The sequence below is a fragment of the Volvox carteri genome, assembly GCF_000143455.1.
Source record: "Volvox carteri f. nagariensis unplaced genomic scaffold VOLCAscaffold_32, whole genome shotgun sequence".
NCBI classification, from domain to species: Eukaryota; Viridiplantae; Chlorophyta; class Chlorophyceae; order Chlamydomonadales; family Volvocaceae; genus Volvox; species Volvox carteri.
The window spans coordinates 783,571-799,075 of NW_003307575.1; the positions used below are offsets into that span (position 1 = coordinate 783,571).

At 56.0% G+C, this 15,505-nt stretch overlaps 3 protein-coding genes across 3 annotated transcripts in view; all 3 read left to right on the top strand.

Annotated features, from left to right (window-relative positions):
• Positions 1-4,592, top strand: part of VOLCADRAFT_93569 (uncharacterized protein) — a gene marked incomplete at both ends in the record, with an annotated part of 31,418 nt that extends 26,826 nt beyond the window's left edge. Inside the window, 8 exons of the mRNA XM_002952764.1 lie at positions 450-591; positions 1,037-1,180; positions 1,382-1,384; positions 1,934-2,065; positions 2,720-2,800; positions 2,927-3,063; positions 4,326-4,461; positions 4,590-4,592. Of these exons, the coding sequence (XP_002952810.1) occupies positions 450-591; positions 1,037-1,180; positions 1,382-1,384; positions 1,934-2,065; positions 2,720-2,800; positions 2,927-3,063; positions 4,326-4,461; positions 4,590-4,592 (778 nt within the window). The remainder of the gene's footprint in view (positions 1-449; positions 592-1,036; positions 1,181-1,381; positions 1,385-1,933; positions 2,066-2,719; positions 2,801-2,926; positions 3,064-4,325; positions 4,462-4,589) is intronic.
• Positions 4,593-6,454: 1,862 nt separating this feature from the next.
• Positions 6,455-10,430, top strand: VOLCADRAFT_109854 (uncharacterized protein). Its single transcript, XM_002952765.1, has 7 exons — positions 6,455-6,893; positions 7,486-7,667; positions 8,018-8,096; positions 8,600-8,744; positions 8,938-9,083; positions 9,402-9,506; positions 9,838-10,430. Exons 1-7 carry the CDS (start codon positions 6,492-6,494, stop codon positions 10,000-10,002), a joined length of 1,224 nt encoding a protein of 407 aa, XP_002952811.1. The 5' UTR covers positions 6,455-6,491; the 3' UTR covers positions 10,003-10,430.
• Positions 10,431-11,575: 1,145 nt separating this feature from the next.
• VOLCADRAFT_93571 (uncharacterized protein) lies at positions 11,576-15,144 on the top strand (the record flags this gene model as incomplete). Its single annotated transcript, XM_002952766.1, has 4 exons — positions 11,576-11,645; positions 12,575-12,691; positions 12,920-13,000; positions 13,208-15,144. 4 exons carry the CDS (start codon positions 11,576-11,578, stop codon positions 15,142-15,144), a joined length of 2,205 nt encoding a protein of 734 aa, XP_002952812.1.
• Positions 15,145-15,505: the final 361 nt, after the last annotated feature.

A 15,505-nucleotide genomic window follows, 5' to 3' on the forward strand; every position in this document is an offset into this window, starting at 1 on the left:
GAGGTGGGGTGGGGTAGGGTGGGGTAGGTGGGTGGGGTGGGTGAGGGGGTTGTGAGGGATTTGCGAGGCTTAAGGGGGGTGAGGGGGTGAGGGGGTGAGGGGGTTGTCAGGTGGGGATACCCTGGAGCAGCATCTGATCTCCCTCCCAGCTCATCTGGGCGACCCCACACCTTCACTCATGCCACACGCGTCACGTATTGCTAATGTTTTCGCTGTCGCAGCAGCAGTAGAGCATTTAGATGATGATGATGATGATGATGATGACGATGATGATGATGATGCTCTTTTGTTACTGGGCCCATAATTACTGGCTATCAATAATCGATAATCGGCTCCTGATGTCCTGTTTGTCCTGTCCTAGTTTGTTGGATCCACCCGCCCCATCCCCGCGTTACATTGTGTTCATGACCCTCCTAAACCTCCTAAACCTCCTAACCCCCTTGCTGCAGGCCGGGCATGGGCGACCATGGTGATGGGCTGGAGGATCCTGCCGCTACTGCTGCTGCTGCTGTCGGCGCCAGTGGTGGCGGCGGCGGCGGCTGGGGGGCCCAGAAGAACAGACAGCTCATGTTTGCATCCGGGGCCCCCGAGGTGGGGAAGGGACGGGACACGTGTGGGGCCGTGCATGGGGGGAGAGAGGGAGAGAGGGAGAGGGGGAGGGGCGCCTACTGTGTAGCGGAAAGGCGCGGTGGGATTCTGTTACTGCTGGGTGTCCTGTTTTACGTTGCTGATTCAACCTTTCTTCATATGGAATGTACTGCGGTGTGGGCCACCTTACCACGTGGCCCACTGATGTACCGCGGCACTTGCCGGCAATGATTCAGTGGTGGTGATGATTTTTCGGTTTAGTAACGGTGGTGATGATGGTGATGATGGTGATGGCGGCGCTCAGTTGACACTTAGGGTCGCGGCACGCGTCCATGTTGGTGGTCGGCAGTCGTCGCCACTGCTCACCCATCCCCCTTACCCTTTTTACCTTTTTGGACTGCCTCACACTGGCCCTCGTCCCTTCCTCACCCCAACCCCCAACCGTCAGCCCCCAACCGTCAACTGCCAACTGCCAACTCACCTTCGTAATACCTTTTGCCGCCAGGCTTCGGACGACGACCATTGTGAGGAGGATGGCCAGGCGGAACCTGCTCCGGAACCCATAGCCCCCAGGAGCGCCAAGTCCACAACGGTGGGGTAGATAGATAGATAGGTTGGCAAACAGCCGTCCGTCGGCCATGACCTCGACATAAGGAGGCATCGCAAACGTTATCTACGGCACTCTCAACAGTATTATCACGGCATTATCCCATTTGAGCATTTCAAAGCGCAATCAGTGCATATACATTTTAACAACGTTACCGGCGCGCTAGCATCACCCTTCCTCCCGCAGCAGGTAGACGTAGAGGTAGAGGTAGAGGTTCTCTCCAAGGCGGTGCTAGCTACCGACGACGATCGATGCTTCATTTGAGATGTAACCCATGATCTAGCTTGTGGCTCTTAGGCTTTTGAGCCTCTCTGCTCTAGCTCTCGTGTACGGGCCGGCTCGTTACACCTCTCTAGGTAATAACGCACCCGAGGTGTAACACATACATACATACATGCATACACACATGCACACATACATACATACATGCATACACACATGCACACATGCACACATACACACATGCACACATACACACATGCACACATGCACACATGCACACATGCACACATGCACACATGCACACATGCACACATGCACACATACACATACACTCCACCAGCATCTCACTCATTCCTCGGCGGGATCCGGCTCGCCCGGGCCGGCGCAGCCCAACAGTGACGAGCCCTGCACAACCAACTCGCGCAAAAAAACATCCTCATTACTCATTTCCAAAATGATCAATCACAGTGCTGATGCTGATGCTGCTGATGGACGACTCCCGGGTGTGTCGTACAGGCCGGCCACGTCAGTGTACGGCAGTTCAAGTTTGCCGACATGCGGCGGGTGCACTCGTCCGAGAGTGTGGATCTGGAATCGGATGACGAGGAAGACCTCCAAGATCCTAGGCAGCCGCAGCAACAGGACGAGGTGAGGCTACAGGTCGGTCGGCCGGCTGCTGTCGTACCGTATCCGTACATCTGCCATGAAAGCTCCAGTGACCCTTATGATGGATGTGCTTATCTGCTTGCGAGTTATACATCTTTAGGACGTCACATGGGGTGCTGCACACTGCAGCCGCTGTTGCTGTTGCTGTTGCTGCTGCTGCTCCTGCTGGTAGTAGGTAAAGGTGGTTAAAAAACTTAAATGGTTCAGGTGGCTGCTACTGCTGCTGCTGCAGCGTTCATTGCGGCACATAAAGAGGGGGCCGCTTGGCGGTGTGTACGGCAACAGCTTCAAGATTGTTAGTGGAGTTGCTTTGGGATACGATACGATATGATACAGTGTCCGTACGGCAGATCTTTACCATTGTACGGCGTTCAAATGGTGGATCTAGCTCATACGGGAACCTTAGGGTGCCGCAGAAACAAGTGCTGGAGCTTGTTTGTGCAGTAACGAGAGTAGTACGGAAAATCGGGTTCCGACCTGTACGATGGCACGTACGATGAAACCCGCTCCGAAGCCATGCCGTGCACATCTATGCCGAGCACCGAACGCCTCACGCTGGTCCATTTTGCCCGAACCCGTCCCATAATACCTGTCGTACAGTAGTCGTACACGTGTTTTTACCCATGTCGCATGCAGTCACGTGGTGGAGGCAGCGGCAGCCGGCACACCCTCGGCCGCCGCGGCCTGGCGGCGGCGGCGGCGGGCGGCGACGGTCAGGTGGGCCCTGTGGCGCAGATGCCGCTGCGTCAATCTGTACGACGGCGGGCGGCCTTGGATCACGTCGTAAACAACAACGCGTGGGGCTTATCCTAGGGGGGCACGCGCGGGCCGCACAACGCACAGAACGAGACAGTATTGGGCCCCACTAGGTGCCCGGGGGTGAAGGAGATATTCATCAGAAACGAGTTCGGACGTACAGATGACGTACAGATGTACGGTGCACTGACAAAGTATGGAAAGGTATGGAAACGCAGCGCAAGGTGTGTACATCATGCGGCGAAGCTGGAGTGCATGTCGTTAAGTGCAGGTCGTTGCGCCGATGGATTGTCCGCTGGTTGGTTCCTTCCGGGAACCCTACGTACGAGGGATGAGGGTGGCGCGTGCATAAAGCGTGCTTCCACGACATGCGTATTGTGCACAACACACACACATACACACACACACACACACACATCTAGGAGCTTGCTCCGCAGCCCCAGCTAGCGGAGGGGTGTGCATGGGCGCTATTTCCAGTCATAATGCCATGAGGGCGCATCCGACCAAGGCCGCCGGGAGAAGTCGCAGCTTCTGCTGCTACTGCTACTGCTACTGCTATTGCTACTGCCACTGCTACTGCTACTGCTATTGCTACTGCTACTGCTACTACTGCTACTAGTTGGCCGCTAAGTATTATTGTGAACGACCCCCACAACGACCTGCTTTTGGTAATGGACCAGGACTGACAGACTGATTGACTGGCTGACAGACTGAATGGCTATGCTTTCTTAAAGGCCTTTAACCAGCGTATTTCTGTCCATTCATTCATCGTGGCCTTTCATCGTGTCGGCCCTTTTTTGCCGGATGGCGATCTCTGTCGGTTGTCGGTTGTCGGTTTGTTCCAGGCTGGGAATAGCATAGCATACGCTGCTGGGCAGGTGGTCGCTCGTACGTTCTTGTTTCCCTGCTCGTGCCGCAAGCAGGATAGCTGGCGGACAGGCGTACATACATACAGACAGATAGATAGGTAGATAGATAGATAGAAAGGCAGGCTGAGGGGCGGACAGGAAGGCATGTAACTTGGCGTGGATTCTTATCATATTGCGGGTGAGCTGATATGGAGCCGCGGAAAGGGGCTTTCTACCTACTGGCTGTGTGAAAAGTCAACAGCGTTGTTACCTCTATGATGATGACCAGGGAGATGTAGACTGTATCGTACGGCAATGTACGGTGTGTGGTCCAGTCATGATAGCGCCTGGGCTGGCGCCCGCAGGGAGATAGATGGCAGGCGCGCGCGCGGAGGATGATGTGCTCAATGCAGTTGGTGACCGGATACACATACATGTGGGCGGCGGAGGAGGATATCGAAGATATACATATAGGGAAGATGTATGTATGTATGTATGTATGGATGGATGTATGGATGTATGGATGTATGGATGTATGGATGTATGTATGGATGGGGGGGAACGTGCCTGTGCGGCAAGGTCGCATTGCGGTTGTGCGCGTTGCACCTTTGTGACGAACTTTCCTACTGCTATCACAGGATGCGTATTATTATTAATGTTATGAGGGTAACGAAGTGGCGCAGAGGCGTTGGAGGCTCTGCGGAATTGCTTATGGAGAAATACTGTGGGTCGTATCGTATGTGTACGGGTGGGACGAAGAAGAATAACAACAAGGTGTGTCGTACATGCCAACCTTACCGCAATCCTTACCACCATTTCCTTCATTAGTATCGTCCCCTGGTTGCGGACACACACAGAGACCATAATGACCATGTTGCGCTGATGTGTGCGTGTGGATGCAGTAATCATGTTAATGGATTGGTCGTCCTAATTCATGTGTCAATCTAAAATGAAGGTATTTGGTGCTGTACTGCCCGGTACAGTAAGATACAGCAACGTTCGGTTTGTATGTTTAATGTCTCCGTTTAGAGGGTCGTGTCGCCGCTCTTCCAAAATCCTTGTATAGCATCCGGTATGGCAAAATACTATTTTGGGGGTGAAGTTGCCGATGGTGAATGCATTTGGCTGGCAGGACGGAGGTGCATGTGATGTGATGTGATGTGATGTGCAGCGCAGGGCAGCATGTTGCAGATAGATGCCCGGGTTTGGTGCATCTTGCCCTCGTGTTTTCTGTCCGTGTTTTCTGTCCGTGCTGGGGAAAGGAAACGTGTTTTTGCGGCCAGGACCACCCGAGGCCACAGCGCCATCACGAGGCATCCAGCTACTGCCATTACAATGTACTACGGCCCCCACTGCCAGGAACAATAAATAACGACAACAACAAATTAATACCCGTGACCACCTGCCAAGGTGGGGGTCATCATGTTTTCCGTTAGCGGTGCAATCAGGGCCCAGCGCTGCACGCTGCGTCATTTCAGCTGGTTGCGCTCCTTCCCTGAACTGGGCTGAGGGGTCAGTTGCAGGCTCGGAGGTTCACCTGTCTGGAGATTGCCGTATGTTGGGAGACAAGGAGGGTAGGATTCGGGCTGGAATTAGGGAAGAGCTCTGTCGCAGAATTAGCCTGGATTTTATTCCTGACAAAAGAATTGGTCTGCCGAGGTCTGGAATTGTTCTGGCGGACCCGCCGGAGGTATTCGAATTGCGCTGTGGAGCCTCGGAATTGGGCTGTGCTGCGCCTGAATTGGCCTGTCCGGGTGTCGAATTGACCTGTTCGGGGTGTCAAATTGGCCTGACAGGGTATCGAATTAGCCTGACAGGGTGTCGAATTGGCTGTCAAGTTGGCAGGATTGGCTGGGGCTGGCATCCAAAAGCACAATTTACAGAAAAACTTTGCAAGAGGACCGCTTACAAGTGCCTCATGTGTGTATTAGATTCGATCCCACGACATGGAGTGGGAAAACTTGCACACCTGGTTACCGTACTCTGGCACTACTACTACTACCGGAGGCAAGCACTCAGGGCCACGACTGCACTACCCAGTCAAGTCAGCTGCCGAGGTCCCACTGTTTTCCCACCACACTTTATCGACAGTCCGTCCAGTTTATCCCACAACACTCGTATGCATGAATAGGTTCGGGTGGAAACAATGACAAATCTCTCATAAACCGCTAAACTCAGTACCACGAGCTACATTGAAAACAAATGAAAATGCAGATGTCTGCCGAGAAGAATATGTTCGCCATATGCAATCTATGCCTTAATCCATCGAGCTCTCCGTTGGGCGGGGCATGGCCCATGAAGTCGCCCCCGGTATTCCGCCCATACAACCAAACACTGACACAAAACGTTGCACGTCTGGGCCCATGTAAACCACGACACTTCCGCTCTGGGTGAACTGTGTGTCCTCGAGCGATCCCACTCATTGACTTGGTTCGGTTCAGCAGGTAGTCATGCAATTTGCGTGTGATGTGTTGTCTGAACATGCGCGGAATATGCGCAGGCAAGGTTTTGTATGTCACTCTTTCTCTCGGAAGGTCAAACGACATCCGCGATGTTTGTTTATAGCAGCCAAGCATGCATATTTCCTTTCTTGTGGGAATTAACGGGCTGCCGGGCGCCGATCACTGTTCTGCCCAGCTTCACGGCTTACAGTATCACATAGTGGCGTTGGCCGTTAGGTCGTTCAAAAACTTGCAGTACGAGCTTCATCGGAGCTACCTTTAGGCCAGTCCATCACGTTAGCGATTTTCCGAGCCGCAGTTTTGTCCATAATTAATAGATATTGCTTTGGAGGTCAGACGAACATGCAGACGAGCGCCCCTACGGGCTCTCGGGTCTACCCAGCGGCCCAGAGGCAAGCGCGGGCTGGGCGACCGCTAGTGTTAACCTCTAGGGCTACTGCTACCATGGAACCCTCTACCTCAGCACCTGCAGTTCCCAGCGCGACACAATTCCTGCGCAAGCACATGCTCAAGCTTGCACCGTATACTCCAATCGAACCGTTCGAAGTGCTGTCATCTCGCTACGGGAGAAAGCCGGAGGATATCATTAAGCTTGACGCCAATGAGAATCCGTATGGGCCGCCACCCGAAGTGCGGCAGGCGCTCGGGAGTATGTCATTTCCACATATTTATCCGGACCCTGAGACGCGCGCGCTCCGCCAGGCGCTATCTAAGATGCACAACATTCCGATGGAGAATCTGCTTGTAGGTTCCAATGTTCTGGTGTGGCTCCTTTGATTTGTCACTCGTTTCCTTGTGCACGTGTTGAAGAGCAACTGCAAGACTTGATTCTTAAATAAGGAATGATAGTTTGTTTCATTTACAGCGACAATTGCTAGATTTTTTAGACAAGGGGGTTGCACGCCAAAATAGTCATGCGCCGCCGACGGAAAGTGTCGCTCTGTGTGCTGGTATTATACACAGGACTTATCCTTCATCTATGTTATCATCAATTTGTTCAGACTTGGGTTCAATCCAGTTGCAGTAGTCAGGCCTGTGGTGAAGCATGTAACGCTGTCGTCAGGTGCTTCGGAATAGCCAACCGTCACCCTTCGGTGTCCTGCACCCCTCAGCTTCCCGATACACCTTCATACCACTCCCTCCCACCACGCACGCTCCCTTCCTTCTCACCCCATATTTGCACAACCCCTTCTCCTCCCATGCCTTTGACATCCCATCCGATTCCCTCACTCGAAACCGCGCTCGTTTTCATCTGCCTCATACCACCCCTTTATATCCCTCACCTTTGTCCTCCTCCTCTTTTCACTTTCCCCAACCACGCCCGCCGTCCTGCCAGGTTGGCTGCGGCGCCGATGAGCTCATTGACTTGCTGATGCGTTGTGTTTTGGAACCTGGAGATAAGATCGTGGATTGTCCGCCCACCTTTACGATGTACGTCTTTGATGCCGACGTCAACGACGCCCGGGTGGTTACAGTGCCCCGCCTGGAGGGCTTCAGGCTTGACGTGGAAGGAATCAGGTGCGGGGGTGAGGAGGTGTACGTATGTATGTATGTGTTACGGGATTGATAGTCTGTGTGTGTGGGGGGGAGATGGTCTAGGACGGTCGTCTCGTGACGGAGTAAGGGATGGAGAGGGATGGAGATTGAAAAGGGAAGGGGCAGGTGTGCGCTTCCGCACTTCGGTCAGGAGGTGCGGAGAGGAGAGCTGGAGCTCTCACATATTTCCCGGTCGTGCCGGGTAGGCCACGTCGACAGCTTCTTGATTCTTCTGATCTTCAACATCACCATCATCTTCCTCCTCCTAATCTGCCCCCTCTTCTTCCTCTTCCTGTGATATGACTCCATCTGTCCCCCCATGCTCTTCTCAGACGAGCCGTGTTGGAGCACCAGCCCAAGGTGGTGTTCCTCACGTCACCGAACAACCCGGATGGTTCCATGATTAGTGAGGTATGGTCCCGCGGGTTGGATTGGGGGGGAGGGGAAAGAGGGAGGAGGGAAAAGAGGGGGGAGGGAAAGGAGGGGGAACGGGAGGAAAGGGTGAAAAGGGGAAAGGAGGGAGGAGGGGAAAAGGAGGGGGGAGGGGAAAGGAAGGAGCAGGGAAAAGGCCTGGGGGAGGGAGAGGCCTGGGGGAGGGGAAAGGCCGGGGGGAGGGGAAAGGAGGGGGAAAGGCCGGGGAAGGGGAACGAGGAGGGGAAAGGGAGGGGGGAGGGAAAGGAAGGGGGGGAGGGGAAACGGCCCGTTGGGAGGCTGGGGGAAAAGGGGTTGTAAGGAGGGGTCCTGTGCGCACGCGCGTCCCTCTGCGTGTGCGTCTCCTTAGCCTGACCGCCTTCTACGGTGTCTCTGTGAGCCCCTCTGCTCTCACCATAGCAATCGCCACCGACCACCAACACTTTCCCGCATCCTCCAACCACCTGTCAACCGCCAACCGCCATCAACTACCACATCAACAGTCGGATCTGTTGGCCATTTTGGATCTTCCCGTACTGGTGGTTTTGGACGAGGCCTACATTGAGTTCAGTACGGAGGCTAGTCGCATGCACTGGGTTACGGAGCGGCACAACTTGGTAGTGCTAAGGACGTTTAGCAAGAGCGCGGGTGAGTACGTGAGGCACTGTCTGTGTGTCTGTGTATATATGTCCTAAAAAACCGAGCCGCGAAAAAGAAGTAGTTTGCTCCTCCCACCACCCACTCCACACACACCCGCCCAACACATGCGCACTCATGCAAAACACCAATAACTTCTACCCCCTCCCTCACCCCCCAACCCCTCGAACACCAACGGAACCAGCTCTTGCGGGGTTGCGTGTGGGTTACGGCGCCTTCCCCTCCGCGATGATTGAGTACTTGTGGCGAGCCAAACAGCCGTACAACGTGTCTGTGGCGGCGGAGGTAGCGGCGTGTGCAGCACTGACAAACATGGAGTACCTGGACAAGGTGCGAGTGTACGTATGTATGTATGTATGTATGTATGTATGTATGTATGTATGTATGTATGTATGATATTCCTGACTGGTGTCGCTGGAAGGTGGGGGGGGAGGGGGGATTTTATAGTCAGTTCCAGAACAAAAGCTCCGGCGGGGGGGGGGGCGTGTCGCCCCCCTTAGCTCGCCCAGCCTTTTGAAGGGCCGTGTTATCCCACTGATGCGGTTAGCGTAATTGTTGCTGTTGCTACTGCTGCCGTGAATCTTGGTGTTTAGTGTTTTGCTGCTGTTGCTGCTGCTGCTGCTGCCGCCTTCCTGCTGTAACTTTCAGGTTCGCAATGCACTGGTTTCGGAGCGAGATCGGCTTTTCTCGCGATTGAAAGAGATCCCTTTCTTGGAGCCGTACCCCTCGCATGCTAATTTCATTCTGGCAAAGGTACTTACGGGTCTGTCCGTCCGTCTGTCCGTCCGTCTCTGTCAGGGTGGGGTTTTGGGGGGGATGGAGCCAGTCGTGTCCCGTCTCCTGTGTTTTGTTTGCTTTCCCTGGAAAAAGGGGTATTTATGGCTTCGGTAGTGTAGAGTTACTGCAAAGACTTCTGGGCTGATGTGTTTTCGTCCATATTTTCCCCCGTTCAATGCCCCTCATCTCTCTCCCCTCTTTCTTCCGAAACTGGGTTGTCGTACTAGACTGCGTTCCCCTATCCTATCCGGCTCCAGTTCATCTCCCCCGCCCTTTTCCCCCCCTCCCCCTTCCCGACATGCGGCAGGTGACGGGGGGCCGTGACGCGAAGGCCATCAAGGACGCGCTGGCTTCCCAGTACGGCATCATGGTACGACACTACGCCAAGAAGGAGCTGTCCGGCTACATTCGCGTCAGTGTTGGGAGACCTGAGCACACGGACAAGCTGATTGAGGCGCTGAAGCAGCTTTGAACTACTGGGAGAGGAGCTTGTTTGGCATCAGGGAGAACGAGGGGGGGTGCGGGTGAGGAGAGGGACGACACGGGGAAGTGTGTGTGTGTGTAGGTATGTCTTTTGAGGGTGAGGATGAGGGCGAGTGGAGAAGGGAAGGGAGTTGGAGAGCGGCGGCGTGGTGGTGTGATGGGTTAGCGGCGCCTGGCACTCACACAGCCCCTTCTGTTTCTCCGTGTGCGATCGGCCTGTCTGTCTGTAAGTATGTATGTATGTTGTCCATGCGCCACCGTCTCTGCCTCAACTCGCCTTTGGTGACGGCCGCCATTGCGCGACGTGTTTTTGCACTTTTATGACATGAAATCATACGGCCCCGCTTTTCCTGTTGTAGCGTGACGGCTACACAATAATGAGATGTTTTAGATAATAATTTAAGAGTAACGAATTTGATATCCTTCAACGGATTCGATATCCTTTGCAAATGGTTATGGCTGGAACATATACCGGAACCGTTCATCAAATTTCGAAATTCCCAAGTTTACTAAAAATCGTCTCTGCTCACACGACCTGATGCTAGAGTTCACGACAGACTTTACTCTCCTACTCTCATCGGCCTTGCTACAACATCTGCAGCTGCAGCTCCTCTAGCGGCCCTGACATAGCTGTTCATGAAAGGAAAGGAAGGAAGGAAGCAAGGGGGTGAAGGGCCTGTACGGCGATGTGGTGTGTAGGTGTGTATGTATGTATGTACTTGTTTTACAGCGTTGTCATATATGCGGTGGCCACAGTGGTGGTGGGGACGTGCCAAAGAGTAGGAGAGGCCAGACCGACTGGACGGAGGAGGAGGAGGAGAAGCTAGGAAGTGGCTAGGAGGCGGGGGGGCGCAGGGGAGGAGCAGGTCGTGGTCCTTCGGGTTGCGGAGCCGATTAGGGCGCCAGGGAGAATAAGGAGCGTGCGGGCCGGGGGGAATGTGATGACAAAGGTTTAAATTTGAAAGCGGTGTGGAGGGGCTGTATGCGTGTTCGTGATTTGATTCTTCCAGGTTGCCGGTGGTGCGGGTAGTGTGGCCGGCTCGATTTATGGCAACCAGGTTCGTGAGTTGGCAGGCGCCGCGGCAGGTAACAGAGGCGGTAATGGTGACATCGAGCTCGTCGTGTACTTCAGTATTGGTAAACTTCAGTAATCTCGTCATCTCAGTCATTCTCGTCATCTAACGTAGCTGATACAAAAGGGAAGGAGTTTGAAAGCCCTATGGATGTGGGAAAGAATGGAGAGGAAATAAGTTAGATATGTATTAAAATATTACCGGACAAAACGTTGGCACTGGAGAATATTTATAGATATGACAGTATGCGGTTTGTTACAGCGGACCCCGAACGGGTCGAGTGCATCAGCACAACACTGTGGGCCCTATAGCTTGCGCTGCATGTCCAGCTAGTCGGGCCAAGGCGCACTAACATCACTGGGCTAACCACTGCAAAGGAACATGGTAAAAGCAGGTGAACGTGCGAGGTTACCTGAAACAGGCGATAAAAGCCCAGGACGGGCGTATAAAAATGGCGAAGCACAGCTTAACCAGAGAAAGAACCACCTGATGAAACAGGCAGCCGATCCTGAAATGGACCATCCTGACAATGACTGGCAGCCGTTCGGGATCGTCCGAGGTACGACATCTAGGGGCCGCGAAAGTCATAATCGAGAACCGAACAAAACCATTTTTATCAATTTGTAGACAAAACATTTAGCAAAGAAATAGCTGAAACCTACGTCCGTCTGGAGCAGAGCAGGTCAGCGGCATGGTCAGAAGGCAGCTTAAAAGCCGATGCAGAGGCAAGCCTAGCTAGGCGCGCAAGCGTCGCCACGTGTATATTGGAATGATGTAACGCCACCTGCAAGCGGTCACAAGCGCCTGTAGACCCGCCAGTTTACTGCAGCATACGACACAAGCGAGCCTGGCCCCTATGGAGCCCCAAAATTCAGGTGAGAAATGGAAACGGTGAAAGTAGGCGGCCATGATTGAGCTGCGGAGTGGATTTGGCATGGCGCAGAGCTTATATGCTGAGCACGCTGTGCGAAGTGCCCGTACCCACGCGCATCTCACCTCTCTTCAGAGGAACGTTGTTAATTGCGGATATGAACCTATACAGACTTATTTATTTATGGATAATGTATCTGGTTTCATGCTAGCCATCCACGGGTTTTCCTTCCTTGAGGCCCTATACTTTGACAATGCGTTCATCAGGTCAAACAGGGCCGCCGGAGAGGATCCCGCTCAGGGACCTGCTCCGAGCTGCGGAAAAAAAGAAGAAGAGGATCTTCAGGCCCCATGCGTTGTCTCGGGGCGTCCATCAAGGCAGTCCCCAGCTACCATCCGTTCAGCCTTCCGCAGCGCCTGGCGCAGATCAGGCCGCCCCTCACCGCGCACCTCCATTAGCCGCTTGTGCCAGCGACGTTGTGCCCCAGCTTAGGATTCCTTCACCAGGGCCCATCATTGCAGCATCCAGGCATCACAGCGAACCAGGGGATCTGCTGCTCACAGAAGCTGCAGCCGGAGCGTCCGGAGGACCTGCTGCTGCTGCTGCTGCTGGTGCAGGTCAGCTGGCGTTCCATGGACTATGCATCCTGTCATCATTAGACGGCGGCAGGCTGCATTGGGGACCCGCAGGGCCAAGAGGAGACGAAGGTGGCAGCGGGGGTGCTGGGGCCCTTGGTAAGTGTGGAGGCGGAGGAGCTGCGGTGCCGGCCAGCGCCGGCAATGCCAACAAGGATGTGGCCAGTGGGTACTCCGCGTCGTCCATAGCGGAGCAGTGCCTGGGAGCCGCGGCCTTGAAATCCATCAGTGGTGGTGGCGGGGCGGGGGAGGGGCTGGGGACGACTGCGACGATGACGACCACGGCGACGGCGACGACAACAACCGTCGCTGTGCCCGCCGCCGCAGCGGAGCAGGCCGCCGCAGCGGAGCAGGCCGCCGCACCTTCGCCGCGGGCAGCTGGTATGGTCTTAGGAGCGTTGCCGGCTGGTGACGCTGGCTTGTTGGTTCCAACGGCGCATGCCGCTCCTGCCGTCGTCGTCGCAGCACCTGCAGCAGCAGCAACAACAGCAGCAACAACAGCAGCAACTGCAACCTATCCAGTTGACGCGGCGCCGGTGATGGAGGATGTGGAAGTGGATGATCCCGGTCCGGTCACCTTCCGACCCTCCGCTGTTGCTGCTCCTCCCCCAGCAGGCGAGGCAGTGGACGGGGGTACGGTGGCGCCGGCGGTCGCTGCACTTCAGAGCTCAGCCAGCCCCCAGGACGTTCCGCAACCGCAACCTTCGGTGACTGGGAAGGGTCCGGACGAAGCTGCTCAGTCGGCAGCGCCACCGCCGCCGGTACCACACGGCGGCGGCGGCAGCGCCGCCGCCGCTGACGGCAGGGGTGGCAACAGCAGGACCGCCGTCGCTGCTCGCCCCTACGCGCTCACGCTCAAGGTCACACCGAGCGCGCTGAGGAAGGGCAAGCTCGTGGTGTCTAAGAGCCGGCTCGCGAACGCAGGGCTTCTGGGGCCTGATGACTTGGGGCTGATCAGCAGGAAGGGCGGCGCTGTTCACGGATTGACATTGCAGATGGGCGGCCTGTACGTGCCTTTTGTCTTCCTTTTGGAGCCGGCGGTTCAGCAAGGCGAACGGCAGGGGCCCCAGCAGCCGCAGCAGCCGCAACGGAAGCGGATGCCGAGCCAGGGGCAGGGGCAGATGCAGGGGAAGCGTGAGCCAGGGATAGGGGGGATGTTTGCAGCGCAGGAGCATGGTCAGCAAGAAAACAAGGCCTGTGCTGGGGAAGCGGTTTCAGGGGGTGAAGCAGCGGCGGCGGCGGCAGCGATGACGACGGGAGCGCCGGCGGCAGCGGTGGGGCAGGAGGCTGTTCAGGAGGGCTGGCAAGTTGTGATTAGGCTTAAGATTAAGCCAGATAACTGCCTGGTGAATGCAGGGGTGTCGGTGAACGACACCCTTCGCTTCGAGCGGCTCGTGGACGGGTCCTACCGCCTGACTGCGTGTGCGCTCGACGCCAATACAGCGAAATCTGCGGCGGCAGCGGCGGAAGGGGAGGCAGCGGCGGCGGCAGCGGCCGCTGCCGCCGGCCCTGCTGCTGCGGCGGCGGCGGCTTCTGCTGGCGGCGCTGCTCCCAAAGCGGGCGGCGACGGCGGTACGAAGCGCGACACAGCCGCCTACGGTGGCAGCTCCTTTCCGGAGGTCAGGTCAGATTCGGCTGCAGTTACCACTCACATCGGCAGTTCTTCGGCCGGCATTGCCACCGAAGGGCAGGCGGGCCGCTGTGGTGCGGACGAGGGTGCACTGTCGGAACGGGAAAGCGGCGAAACAGCCAGGAAGGTGTCGGGGGCGTGTAGCGGCGGCGGCGGCGGCGGCGGCGGCGGCATGGAGCGGCGTCCTGGCGTGGAGCCCAGGTCCACCTCTACGACAACAACACGTGGGGCCGCCGCTGCCGCCGCCATCGGTTTCCGGGATGTCCGGGAGTTCATTGATGTTCCGGGCGGTACGGAAGCGGGATGTCTAGCTGGGGAGCGAACGTCAGCACACGTCGGCGCAGCGACGGCAGCGGCAGCAGGGCAAGACCACAGCTGCCGCCGCCGCGGCCAGACGGCAGCCGTCCCCGCCACCACTACCGTCGCTGCCGCCACCGCAGCCTCAAGTCCCTCATCATGTGACGGGAATAAGCCCCCCTCGGTCAAAGCCGCTGCCGGTCAGGCCACGATCTCCAACAATGTGGAGGGCACGATGGCGGGTAGCGACCGGCATGACGTCATCAAGCCAAAACACCTTGCCAAGCCGCAACCGCCGCCGCCGCAACCGCCGCCGCAGCCGCCGGCAAGGGGCGCCACGTGCCATCAGGACCCGAAAGCCAAGGCCGCAGCGCAGGTGGTCGCATCTGGCGGCGTCAGCAGGACCACAGGCGCCGTATCCGATTCGCGGTGCTGCAAGCTCCTGATGCCGTACATGTGGCGGCACGATAGGCTCTACCTGGGCCGAGAGCTCATGGCTGAGGGCGGCGTCTTCCACAACTTGGAGCCGGGGCCGGTTTACCTGGTCTTTGATGATTGTGCCAGGAAGCATAGGGTATGTAGAAGGACAAAGCCATTTAGTGTCTGCGTAGTGGAGTCACGCTGATGAACACTGATGAAACAATACTTAGGAGAGGAGAAGCGGTGTGTATATGTAACACCAGCTGGCAAAGAGATCTCAGGGAGATGCCAAGGGAGGCGAACCCTACATACATACACGATGGGGTTGGGGTGCCTACCTGGTGCAGCCCTAGAGGTCCCCAACCAATGGTGGTAAAGGCGCTCTGTGAGTTCAAAGGTATGTCTGGACGCGTGCGTGTTTTCATGGAGTGAATGTTGGTGTGCAAACGCAAGCGTGCAAACCTGAAATGCTGGGTTGTAAAAAAGGTTGGAAAAAGGTTGTGAAAAGGTTGAAAAAAGGTTAAAAAAAGTAAGGAGAAAACAAGGAAAAAGAGAAAACATTTTAA

Coding starts and splice junctions, on each gene's coding strand:
- VOLCADRAFT_109854 (XM_002952765.1), top strand. CDS start 6,492: ATGCAGACGAGCGCCCCTACGGGCTCTCGGGTCTACCCAGCGGCCCAG. Junction 6,894..7,485: donor TTCCGATGGAGAATCTGCTT/GTAGGTTCCAAT, acceptor CCGTCCTGCCAG/GTTGGCTGCGGCGCCGATGA. Junction 7,668..8,017: donor CTTGACGTGGAAGGAATCAG/GTGCGGGGGTGA, acceptor TGCTCTTCTCAG/ACGAGCCGTGTTGGAGCACC.